Here is a 13,295-nt window from a genome sequence, read left to right on the forward strand (position 1 = left end):
TAGAATTGTGAAGCAAGGAGGAAATCAAAGCTATATAATGGACCTAAGTTCTTTGTTTATAATTGCACCAGTCAGTAGCACTTTAAGCTTATATCTGACTTTTTCTCTTGTACTCTTGTATTAGAGGGTTGAGAGATGTAGTTAGGTATTTGTTTTGGAGAGTGTGGGTGTATTGGGGGCCAAGGGAAGGTTGAGGGTAGTCTATGTGTTGTAACAATTTCACATAGTGTTTATTCTCTGGTTGTCGGTTTTGACAACGGCCGTGGTTTTTTCTCCGGTTTTGGAGTTTCCACGTTATATTCTTGTGTTGTTGATTGCGTTCTTTTATTTTCTCTATGCCGGTTTTTCCCAACACGTGTTTGATATTTTTCCAATTATATAATTGTGACTGAGTTTTGACGATAAAGCAAATGAAATACGTATACTTATGATGTGTTAGTTGAGCTGTTTATATGGAATGCGCTATCAAGTTTTTTTTTCCTTCTTTTCAATAACCATTATATATATAAACTCAAGTGCAGAGTTTATTCGAAGATAAACAAATGAAGTTTGCCCATAATTTTGCTAAGACGGTCCCATTTTCAACTAGTTTTTAGATTTTGGTAGATGTACCAAATTATATTAAATATATTTTAATTAATGAAATGCTTTTATTATCAAAAAGAAAATTAAGGAAATGCTTGCGCCTTTCTATTAAAAAAATAGTAAATAGAAAAAGTCGAAAGACCAATGGAACAAAAATACCGGAAGTACACTAAATAGTAAATAGATCAAATTGATGCACTATCAAATGAGAATCTACTAATTAGAGCGAGAGTATTTGGATTTTTTTTTTTTTGTCAAGTAACTTAATTGTAAGAAAATCTCCTCTTGAGGTTAATAAATGAGAGATCTCAAGTTCGAATTCAAGCTCTACATATAAAATGTGATATTCTTATCAATTGAACTATATTAACGGGGATAGAGAGTATAATCTTATTCTTTACGAGCATTTTAGAAGAATTTTTTTATAAGTGAGCATGCATTTCAGAACAATTTTATTATCTAAAGTAAAAGATATATTGAATGATTTAAAAGAAATCAAAATTATTACGGTACTAATTGAAGGTAAAAACTTAACATTATAAGCTTAAAATATAAAGTTCAAATTTCTTAAAATGTTAGTAAAATAGTCACTAATATATATAGTAAATATTTTATTAAAGTATTATTAGTAAATAAACAACATTTCTATTGAAAAAAGTATTTAAACAGGACTAAGTCATTAATATATTAAAAACGGAAGCAGATTTCCTGCTGTAACTGCGTTGACGCAGTTACAGTAGCAGCCGTTGGATGTCAATCAATGGTCAGGATTATTTTAATGTACATGTAATATAAACCGTCCGATGATAAATCAATGATCAAGATCGATTACAGCGTGTAACCGCGTGCATTTATTACTGCAGCATATCCGGATCCTATTAAAAACAGCATACAAAAACATTGATTTACATCTTGTCTTTTGCACACAGCAAAAACATAAACAAAACAAAAACTTACATTTCAGATCTACATCTAATAGTGCTTAATATAAAATATTTCCACATGCACTGAGTTATGTCAACATAGTCAACACTACAAGCAACACAATCTAAAACATATCGGCCTGTGTATAATATCACGGTGATCGAGTATATCAGAATCAGAGCGATCCATCGTAATTTGTAGAAGGCTTTTGACAAATCATGACGGACCACCGTAATTCTGACAATCTCACCATGATATCAAAGATACACTCTGTTCTTGGAATTTGAGTGAGGTTTTGGATTCCTACTTTCACCAAGTTTACTGATAAAGTAAAGAGCATTACTAGTAAACATAGAAACATCCTTAACCCTACGTTTCACTTCCATCTTCACCTTCTCTTCAGCACCTTTCCTATTCAAACCATTAACACATAAGTTACCATTTGTTATAGCAGTACTAGCCCATGTTTGAGCGTTACTTATTTGCCACTCAAAAGTTCCCATATGAAGATGCTTTAGCTCATTTAACGTCTGGTTTAACTCCGAAACTGAGTCAGTAATCTGAGCAACACAATCATTTAGGGCAACTCGTTTTCTGTTGCTGGCGGTGGACTCCACCGCCGGTTTCACCTGTGATTTTAGGGTGTTTTTGAGGTAAACGGAAAGAGTGAGTGTGCGAGTGAGACTGGCTTTTACGGCGGCTTGAGCTAGGTCTAATGGCTTTGTGGTGGAAGTTACTTGGTTTGTGAGTGTTTGGACGCAAAGAGTTGGATATCTTGCTTGTGCACATGATGAACGGAGGAGATCTTGCGGTGTTTTTGCCGCGGTTGAGAATGGAAGAAACAATGGTGAAATAAACAAGAGCATGAGTGTGAGTGTTTGCATTTTTTCTTGTTTTATAGAAAGAAAACAAAAGAGCACTAGTGTTTGTATTGTGTGTTGAAGTTAGAAGAAAACAAAGGAGTGTGTGTGTGTGGCATTAGAGTAAGGTGAGGTCCTTTATTTATAGGGATGGACATGGTTGGTGTCTTTGATTTGGAGGGAGTGTAGATCTCTTCTAGGTCAAATTAATAATATATTTTGGCCACCGTCATTATCAAATTGATTAGCAACATGTATTAATTAATTAGTAATTAATACTACTAAGCTAGCTAGTTGGTATCATAAACAAGAAAAGAAAACTATGAACTGTCTCCAAAAGTGAGATAGTCTTCTTATTTTAATATTAGGTTTAGCATGTTTGCCTTTACAGTTGTTATGTTATGTCGGTGAATGTTTATCATATTTGTTCAATTATAATTTTGTAAATGAAAATTAATTAGTGCAAAATGAGGATTTAAAGAACACATTTTATGATTGAGTTGATGTAACAAAGAATTGTAAGACGTGTTTTTTATATAACCGGCTTATAAAACCATGAATTTTCACAATTAAAATGAAATTTTGGGGCTAAAAATCAACAAGTCATATTTTTAAAATGAAATATATCCCTCAATATTATTTTCCCTTACTCAAATTCTACTCCTTTCATTACTATACCCTGACAAACATCCTCCTTTTGTTCCTAAAAATCTCTTATGAAAACTCTATTAGTGTATCTTTTTTGACTGCCCTCACTTTAGGCTCTCTCGACTCTCCATGCCGTTTTAATTACTTTTGACTTATAGTCATAACATATGACACTATAATATTGTTTGATTCATATAAAATTTGTATTCATTACATCGTTATTAACATGATGTTACTTAAATATTATATAATCGGTGTAATTTAATTTCTCCTTAATTATATAAAAATAGAGAGTGTATATTATTCGAGCCAACTTGATTTAGTCCTAATTTAATCGGTATAAAATCACGATTATTTAATTTAGTTTAAAGTGATTAAATAAATGATCTACTAATAAAATTGTAAGGTTGACTTAGGGATTGCTCGATGACTCCTTGATGATATACTTGCACTTTGTATAATCGTTGCAAAAGAAGACAAAAAAAACAGGTAAATTATGGGATGAGATCAGGGAAAGTCAATGGATTAGAAGCCAAGGAAGGACAAGTTGCATTTGAATTGAAGTTGAAAATAGTAAAATAGAACATATGTATATAGAGGGGAACAGGGACTTGAGCAGAAGATCAGAACGAAAAAGAACACGTACATTTGTGAAACATTTTTAGTGTATAATTAATTAGTTTTGCAAAAACAGAAATTATGTAAAATTAATTATGACCAGAAGTGAGTTAAACTATGTGAACTATTTATGTTTAAATACATATAAAAGTGGATTGAAAAATAATTCGAGTTTTTCTTTTTCATCGCTAGTCAGTTCTGACATCAAGTGATTTCAATTCCCTTTCGATCGCAATTGCGAAGGATTAAACTGTAGTCTTTTATACTAAATTTAACGTCAATCACCACTGAACCAACTAACAGTTAATAAAATAATTCGAGTTTAAAGACCATATATTTTAACTTCAAAGTTAATTTTACACTTTAAAACCATTCGGTTTAATTTTCTTAACCGAATTTCCTATATACGTGAGAGTTATAAGTATTTGCTTAAAGACTCAAAATCTTTTACCACTTAAAATTAATTCACCGTTGGTCAATTAACAATTCTATGATTTGAAGTGTTTGATTCCAACATTACTGAAAGGTTGTTCTTAAATTCAATGAATATATTTTTATTTTTATCTAGAGAGCATTACATTATGAATTGAATTGTTATATAAACATCTTAATTTATTACTATATTATTAAAATTCAGTCTCAAAATTATGTATATGTGAGAAAAATGTATATATTTTAAAAATTGAGAAACCAAAATTGTGGATGATATATGAAAGGAACACAAATGTGTTTAGGACAAAAATTTTATTTTATTTAAATCTAGTGATCACTTGAATTGAATATCTACACTTGGCTAGATATTTGATTTTAGGAAAGAACTTTCTACACCCTTAATATATCATTAGAAATGTGCAGAGAAGGTAAAGGTGCCTCACTTTATCTTCTATATATATGGGCTGTGTCTGTGTGTGTACTTGGTCCATTGGTCAGCTCATTTAGGTTGATATTTTCTCTCCCCACCCCCCACGTTTCTTTTATACCCCCCTTAAATCCCAGTTTGCCCTTCGAAAATGACCACTTTTTTGGTTAGCAAATTCGGGTTTTACGAATCGATCATATAAAAACTTCGGTTTTTAAAAACCACTCGCTCTGTCCTTCGGGTTTTACGAATCGAAGTATGTTTATATAGAAAGCAACCTCTCACATTCTTCATCACTTTCAATACTTCATCCCCACACTACCAAAAGAGATCCCAAAATCCAATCCGTTTTTCACTCAAATCGCTGCTTAAAATCAAGTTTGGAACGTTTGCTAAGGGTTGGAAGGCGATTTGAAGCACAATATTAAGGTAATCTTCCGTTTAATTTCTTTTATTTTCAACTGTCATATATGCTAGGTTGGTAGGTTTCTGACACAAAATCGTTCGATTTATAGAAATCGAAGGAATCCTTCGGTTAATACGAATCGAAATGACTGGAACTTTTGGTTTTGTGTTGGTTTAAACGTGTCTGCTTGCCAAGCCTAACCGAAGGATTCATTCGGTTGATACTAACCGAAATTACTGGAACTTTAATTTTTGCAATGTCTGTTTGTTTTGCTTGCATTGCCTTAGCTGTTATGGATTATAGAATGTGCTACCAATTTTATATGTATTAAGTATTATATGTGGCTAATTATGTGTTTATTCCTCTTATATTATGTAGTTATGGCGGGCAAACGAGAGCTTGTGCTAGGTATCTGTGCCCCGGGAATTGTTGAGGTTCCGCCTGATAAACCTCCATCTAGACCTGTTGCATATGAGATTGATACATCAGATCATTTTTACACTGAAATGGCAACCCCTGACCGAGATGAGTTGATTAGATGGGCTCGGGAGATTGCGTTAAAGCTAAAGTTTGCAATTGTAATTGGCAAATCCGACAACGGCAGCGATAAGAGGAAGCAATATTTCAGGTTGGATTGCGAGCGGGGAGGAATATTTTTGGTTGGATTGCGTCCGGAAGATCGAAATCATGTTTCCATTTGATGCGTTGTAACAATTTCATTCCGATGTAATTCCTAATTTCCGTTTATTGTGTTTGATTTGTCTAATTTCGTTTTAGTATTAAAGTTCGTTTCAATATTAGAGTTCAATCGAAACAATTTTAATATCGAGTTAAATCCTACCTTTCTTCAATCATACCATTCTTCAATCCCCCCCATCATGTCTTTTATACCCCCTATACACATGAATTTCGCAAAATATAACTTATTTCGACCCGCAGAAACCGAAACTTAAGTTTCGATTGATACAAACCGAAATTACTGGGAATTTAAACAATTTCGAGCCGTATAAACCGAAGTATATCAGGCCAAAAAACCAGTCAATGTGAGTCTCTGCCTTGCACCACCTCTACACATTTGAGGTCCAAACCTGTTTATAACACATTTTAGTATGTTATATATGACAGAGCATCAACATATTAACCATCCAATCTAAAAATATTTTAGCGATTAATAAAAAACGTAACAACCGGTAACAAATTACGAATTAAACGATACTAAAATACGTAGTGTACTACATCCGATTGTCATAATCAAAGTTACATCAAAAATAAAAACAAACATCAGAGTTTATAAACAACCACGTCAACATTAAAGTTACAAAAACAAACAAAGTCTACCCCCGAGTGTGGTAGCGTGTCCCCTTCCCCCGCTTAATTCGCCTATAAGCAAGTATCGGATTAAGCAAATTCAGAATCCGCTGCAAAGTACCATGAATTGGAGTTCCTTCAACCGCCTCACCATCGCGAACTGCCCTTTCGACCTCAACCTTGACACTCCGGCAAACTTGCATTAGATTAGGGTCATTTCTTGCTTCCGCCGCCTCTATTAACACCTCTAAATTAGGTGGCCTTGGTGGTGATTCAGGAGCTTCTACGGGTCGCATAACTGGATGCGACACTCTATAAAACCATGACATATATCCGGGTTCAGTGTCCCACGGGCTTGTAACAGGCCGACCCCTCATCTCTTCATCTATCATTCTCAGCTCCAATTCTTCCGTAAACACACGATCTATCTCACACAAGTTCATCCCCGGCGTTGCAGACATACTCGGGTTTCTTGGAATGCCTTGCACATGTTGAAATTGTCTTAGCACACGTTCCGGCAAATGCTTGGCTTTCAATTTACCACACCTTAACCATCCAGAAAACCAACATGCATTTATCAAAGGTCGCACTTGTCGGTGGGCATCATACGGGCTGAACACGCAATCGTAAGTTTGAATATTGTCCAAACTGCTTCTATATCCAGCTGCATCCTTATGTCCTTGCCCAGGAACAACCTTTGAATTTAGTGGCATGTTCGCTGTATATCTAGGAGCCTCCACCCACACACTAAGTCTCGGAAAGTGCGCAATAATCCATCCCTGAAAGTATGACGAACAAGATTCATTATAGCCAAACATAGTCTATGTGACAAATTAGACAAATACAAATAATATCTTATATAACGCTCATATATTTTTACCTGAAGAAATGACATGTAGCCAGCCATCTGAGTCGTGCTAACCGCAGACCCGTGATCCAAATAATGCTGCAGATGAACAAGAGCAGTAGCACCCCAATTCCATTCATGAACGCATGACAAATCTTGAAAGTACTGCAAATACACAACATCCGCGTAGTAACTGCTCTTGTTGCTGAATATGGTACAACAGACCAAATGTAGCATAAAAGCCCTTACGCTCCTCTCCCTGTAAAGCCTAACAACATGCGCCGGCTTATTTTCAGCAATCGCTCTTTCAGCAGACGTCTGGTTTGTTGTGTATAGAGTTTGCAGGGTAGTATGCTTCAAATGTACCCCGTTGGTTTCGGCAAATGCTTTATCAATATCCTCTCGCTCAACTCCTAGATATGAACTAACCATGTCAGCCCCTTCTCCCCTTGACATCTTCGTATGGTTCAAAAACTTTCCTTGGATTGGAAGATGTAACAGACATTGTACATCGTCCAAAGTGATGCCGAGCTCACCTAACGGAAGGTGGAAAGTACTTGTTTCCGGATGCCATCTTTCAACAAATGCCCATATAACCCCATAGTCAAGTACGCTAAAATTGACACGGGTAAGCGGCTCCAATCCCGATGCTTCTATTGGATCCCAAAACCACCTCTCACTACGAGGCGGTTTGACGATGTCCATAACCTTTTTCCCGCTAGCTTGGCAACGCAGAGTCCTCTTTAAAACCTGAAAAATTCCAACAACACAAAACATTGAAAACTTAATTAACATAATCACAGTATTTAAAACAATTAATACATTTAATAAAACAATTAATACACTTAACGGTACCTCGTGATCATCTGGTTCTGCATCCCATATCGGAACCGCCCTATGATTTCCGTATTGTGTTAATAATGACATATCACTTGGTCCTCCTCCATAACCCTCATTTGCTGCATCTCGTCGTGGTTGCCGTGGTCGCTGTTGCGGTCTCCGTCGTGGTGGTTGTTGCGGTTCTTCAATTTGCGGTTCATCAGGTTGCGGTTCATCAGGTTGCGGTTCTTCAGGTTCGCCATACTCGGCATCCTGATTTAGAAATTGATCCGCGTCAAAATCATCATCCTCAGCAGCATTTTGTGATTGGCCTAAACGTGACCGTGTACGCGTACGCGAACCACCCGCCTCAGCATCATGTGTCCCTCGCGCCGGAATTGGTCCTTGCTGCTTACTACGACCTCGTTTGGCAGGGCGATTTGCAGCAAGCTCTCTACGAGCGGAAGCATTTGCATTGCTTGGCTTGCCATGTCTACCTCTCCCAACATTTTCTTCCATATTTATCCTAACATGGAAAAATATCTTCACACTCAATACAATCTTATAAACTATGATAAATTCAAACTATAATTCAATCAACATTTAATCCTAACACCTATGGTTAACATTATTCATATGGAAGCATATTGAATTTTACTTACACATTTTGTCAAACACTTAGTGTACACCATAATACCATCTAATTGCATACACAAATTAAACCTAATATCACATGCATTCATGTTAACATCTAACTAAACTAACAACTAACCATTAATCAACAATTCAAACATAGAATTTTGAGATAGAAAATTACTCAGGGAGGGAAAAAAACGTAGAAAAGAGTGAATGTGATAAGAAAAACATGGAATGAGAAAAGAGTGAATGTAAATGCATGGAACTTACTTGATTAAGAATGGTTTGAGATAGGATGTTGAAGTTTTCCACAAAATCGCTCTCAAGAAGAAGAAGGAGTGGTGTTGTTGGTGTTTAGAAGAAAAAACGTAACTGAGAGGTTATGAAATGCTTCTGTTTCTATATCAGTTAACTTCGGTTAACAAAACTCGAAGTTAAACGCGATCGATTTCTATTAACCGAATTTTTTTAAAGTTCGATTCGTATAACTCGAAACACCGTGCAGGGGCAAAAACGTAAGTAAGGGGGGTATAAAAGAAACGTGGGGGGCCTAAAGAGAAAATATCATTTAGGTTTGCCTTGGGCCTTTATACTTGCCCCAATTGAGATTTACTTTTGTTACTGTATTCATTTTCTCGTGCGTCCTATGAATTCACCAAAATATCTCTTTCGATATTTAGGTAGCGGACACCATTCAAAAACACTCTATGTTTATAACATCCGATATTTAGGTAGCGGACACCGTTCAAAAACACCCTATGTTTATAACATCCGCTACTTAAGCAGCGAATGACATTTTCCAAAAATTTCATTTTTATAACGCCCGCTACTTAAATAGCTAAAGGGTAAAACAAAAAATACGTAGGGCGCTCGAGAAACTGATAGGATGACACGATTTATCTCATACAAGATTTCTTGAAATGTTTTTTTTTTTAACTAAAAAATTTCTTGAAAGTTTTTTTTTTCTTTTTCTTTTAGTGGGTACAATAATATAAGAATCACTTTTAATTTTTAACTACGTGAGTTATTTTTCTACTAACATACATAGTACTCTCAATTAATTCACATATTTTTACCAGTAAATACTTCATACTTTGGTACACGTCTTACTTAAAGATATATACGAGTTAATAAGCATTATTTATGAATAATTTGAAAAGATCATGAAGAGTTATAAATATTGTAAGGGAAATACTGCATGAGAAATAGTGACATGAGCACACTGCAAATATATACGTCATTTTCAACAAGCATAATATAGTAAATTAATTTAGCAAATGAATGTATGCTAAGTTGCTAACAGTTCCAAACTGATCATATCACAATCAGAGTAATCACTAATCACCGATCGAATTTATATATAGCTACGTACATGTGAAAGGCAATACGACAAATCTATTGGACCATTTTTAGGTTACATTTTTGGTTAATTGTTTATTATTTTGTACTTCGTTGATATATCAATGAATGAAGATTATAAAATAATGTGAAATTAATTGTGAAGAATTATTACAGTGTATATTGGCATATTCTGAATGGTCCAAGGAATATTACTCAAGTTTGTTTTCCTTCATCCGTCAGCTTATCTTATCAGTTTGTGATAAATTATTGCATGAGTCTAAAGTTAAAGCATATTGAAAAGATACTCATTGTTTAACTTCAATATTCACCACACATCAACAAAATTGCCCACAACAATTGTTTAACTTCAATTCATTACCTTTTCGCATCTTCTAAAGCTTAAATATATAGGACTTATTTACGATGCTAATATTCATATTATTAGACCAAGTATTTTGTTAAAATTTAAACTTGGAAACTCAAAGTTATGTATGAGTTTCAAATGATATTTGTCATCGGACAAAACTTTTGGGTCGGGGTTGGATGCATATATGCTACATGTGAAAGACATGTTGTGGCAAGTATGACGTGAGTTAAGTTTCACATTACTTACAAATTAAAGAGAAGGTTGAACACATGATCCATAAACATCATACTTCAAGATTTTGGATAAAAGTGTGAGGTTCAACTCACTTGTATCATTGCTCTGAGCTCAATGTAGATGATCTTCCACCGGACCCAACAAGGCAATCCACAAATCTATTGGACAATTATTGGACCCATAAACCTAACTAGTATATATTGGCATATTCTCAATGATCCTCCCGGAATATATTACTCAAATTTTGTTTTCATTTACTACCATTGATGCAGAGATGCGGTTATCCTATTGGTTATTTTCGAACAGCATAAGTTTGTGTTATTCGGGCAAAATTTAATTAGCAATGTCCACTTGATCATGGTACCATATATGTCTCATTATTTGTGACCACTAGGATATATACATATGGTTGATAATCAAAAGGATAATTTGCGCAGAACTAATGAGTTGTTGTGCTGTGCTCTACATTAACATTCTGAGTTACAAATTTGAGACCAAAAGCATAATGAATGAGGTTTTTCTTTTCATAAGGATTACTAGTAGTAGTATATATATATCAACCGATCATGATATAATACATCATCCAAATTAATTAACCCAGTACCAGTACCATGTATATACAATTTTCAATAACAACCCAATCAAATAATACACCACATAATAACGTGATTTATATTTCTGATCGAGTCTAGTATTATTCTATCTAATCCATCTAATTAGTGATTACTATTATTACCAGCTTTCTCGATCGGCATCATCCCAAAATCTAACAACGTTGCCATTAAACACTGTTAAATCTTGGCACTTGTACCAACCATTCTCGTTTTCTCCCGTTCTTGTCCTCAACAACTTTTCCCATCTCTCCCACCATCCCAATAATTCCTCCGGTAACGTCTCATCGATCTTCTTGCATTCATTTTCAATGTCATCATGATCATGATGATCATCCTCGTAATAATACGAGGTAAACTTCATCTTTCCCTTCGTGATTCCGACAACATCCTCAGAGACACTGTGAACACACGTGGTCGGACGACCACCATTATCATCATCATCATCATCATCATCATGACAAGGCTCCAACACCTCCTTAAGTAATTCGGGTTTGGGGGTTCGGATCCTCCAGAAGATGACGGCGAGCCATGCCCAAAAATTGTTGAAGAAATCCAAGCTGATGTTGTTGAAGGCTAGAGCTTGGGCATGGGGAGAATTCTGTAACACGTTCATCTTTGGTATTGTAATAGTTGGTGGAGTTGCGGGTGTGTGTGTGATGAATGAGAGTGGTAGTGAAAGAACAAGTTATTTATGTTGAAAGAAGAAACAAAGAACATCACAAGTGGGGACTGCCAATGGAATGGGATCTCACAGAAGATACCTAAGATGCTACGAGATTATGCTGCATCTCATTATTACTACTCATCCCCAAATTAATAATAATTTAAGGAGAAAACAATACTACTCCGTTCCAAAATACTCTCTCCGTCCTAAAATATAAGCAAAAATTGGTCAACAAAAGTGAATGTATTTGGTCCAAATCTTTAACCAAATACATCAAGTTTCTTTGACTCATTTTTGCTTATATTTTGGGACGGAGTAAGTTACTGGTCAAATTACACAAGTTAAGAAATGTAATTAATTAATGTTGTATGGAAAAGAGAAATTATAAGTTGGTTTACAAAATTATCCTTCATTAATGGTATGAGAAAGATAAATTGAATAATTGAAAGAAGAGAGAGTCATAAATAGTTAAGGAAAAAATAGGAAAAATAACATTAAATGTTTCATTGGTAATGTAAAGTGACCTATAATTTGGTACAAATTATTTTCCTCAAAGTAACTTACATTTTGGAACTGAGGGAGTATATTAATGAAGTAATTGTAGAATTTACTTTTTAGAATTTGTGCATTTTAGTCCTCTTAAGAGTTGGTAGGGATATTAGATATTATATGAATGATCAGCGTTTGAACCCGGTACTCCCACTTATTCACCTTATGTAAAATTCCAACCATTATAGTCTAATTGACAAAAAATAAAATAAAAATATACATTTTAAATTTTTAAGCATTAAATTTTTTACATTATTAATACATAATTTATATTATCTATAATATGTATCCTTAGGACACAGTTAATAGAACCATAATTTAAATAATAGCAAACCACTAAATTCCTCCCTTATTTAGCATAGTGTGTTTTGAAATAGCTTCATAAAATTATAAATATTTATTAAAAAATTCTGTTAAATTTTACTAATATTAATCATGATAGAGACTAAATTGATAATAATCTGATAATAATCAATTAAATATAAAGATTAAATTGATGATAGATTGTTAATTTAGTGACTTAGTGACTTAATAGTTAATACGTTATTAAATATATGGATCATTTTAGGTGGTGGGTTCAGTCATATTCCAGCTCAAAATGGACTTGTCTGATCGATTGATTCGGGTTAACACGTCAATTAAAAAAAAAAAACTGGTCTCATGCTATAAACATAAACATTAGGTTTCTCTTATTAACATTCATTCTACATATTCGATTTTGTTAAAGGTGTTGAAAAGGGTATGGAAGACATAAATTCCGTCTAAGACACAAGTTAATTATGGCTTTGACTCTTTGAGATCACTATAAGGTAAGGATAGCAACACAACTTCTGATATTTCTTGTATGTTTTGCTTAAATGACATTGAAATCATGCAACCATCTCTTCTTTTATTGTCTTATCTCATATAATATTTGGTCTACCATAAACATCTGAACGAATATACAAGGTGCTAATCCTTATGAAGGTGTTCCACACTTCCTTTTGCATAGTAACTTAGCATCGGGTAAGCGTTTG

At 34.3% G+C, this 13,295-nt stretch overlaps 4 protein-coding genes across 4 annotated transcripts; all 4 read right to left on the reverse strand.

Moving 5' to 3' along the window:
- Positions 1 to 1,467: 1,467 nt before the first annotated feature.
- On the reverse strand, positions 1,468 to 2,497 carry LOC123908854 (pectinesterase inhibitor 3-like). The gene has a single exon (XM_045959580.1). The coding sequence runs from the start codon at positions 2,391 to 2,393 to the stop codon at positions 1,767 to 1,769; it is 627 nt and encodes a 208-aa protein (XP_045815536.1). The 5' UTR covers positions 2,394 to 2,497; the 3' UTR covers positions 1,468 to 1,766.
- A 3,601-nt stretch (positions 2,498 to 6,098) lies between these two features.
- Positions 6,099 to 7,179, reverse strand: LOC123911464. The gene is made up of 2 exons (XM_045962879.1): positions 7,089 to 7,179; positions 6,099 to 6,987 (listed from the first exon to the last, which is right to left on the reverse strand). The coding sequence occupies exons 1-2, from the start codon at positions 7,113 to 7,115 to the stop codon at positions 6,235 to 6,237; spliced, it is 780 nt and encodes a 259-aa protein (XP_045818835.1). The 5' UTR covers positions 7,116 to 7,179; the 3' UTR covers positions 6,099 to 6,234.
- A 12-nt stretch (positions 7,180 to 7,191) lies between these two features.
- Positions 7,192 to 8,393, reverse strand: LOC123904667. The gene is made up of 3 exons (XM_045954302.1): positions 7,911 to 8,393; positions 7,305 to 7,805; positions 7,192 to 7,260 (listed from the first exon to the last, which is right to left on the reverse strand). Exons 1-3 carry the CDS (start codon positions 8,391 to 8,393, stop codon positions 7,192 to 7,194), a joined length of 1,053 nt encoding a protein of 350 aa, XP_045810258.1.
- A 1,755-nt stretch (positions 8,394 to 10,148) lies between these two features.
- LOC123909893 lies at positions 10,149 to 12,158 on the reverse strand. Its single transcript, XM_045960822.1, has one exon. It carries the CDS (start codon positions 11,677 to 11,679, stop codon positions 11,185 to 11,187), a length of 495 nt encoding a protein of 164 aa, XP_045816778.1. The 5' UTR covers positions 11,680 to 12,158; the 3' UTR covers positions 10,149 to 11,184.
- Between the last annotated feature and the right edge of the window lie 1,137 nt (positions 12,159 to 13,295).

This window comes from Trifolium pratense, linkage group LG2 (genome assembly GCF_020283565.1).
Source record: "Trifolium pratense cultivar HEN17-A07 linkage group LG2, ARS_RC_1.1, whole genome shotgun sequence".
Classification (NCBI taxonomy): Eukaryota; Viridiplantae; Streptophyta; class Magnoliopsida; order Fabales; family Fabaceae; genus Trifolium; species Trifolium pratense.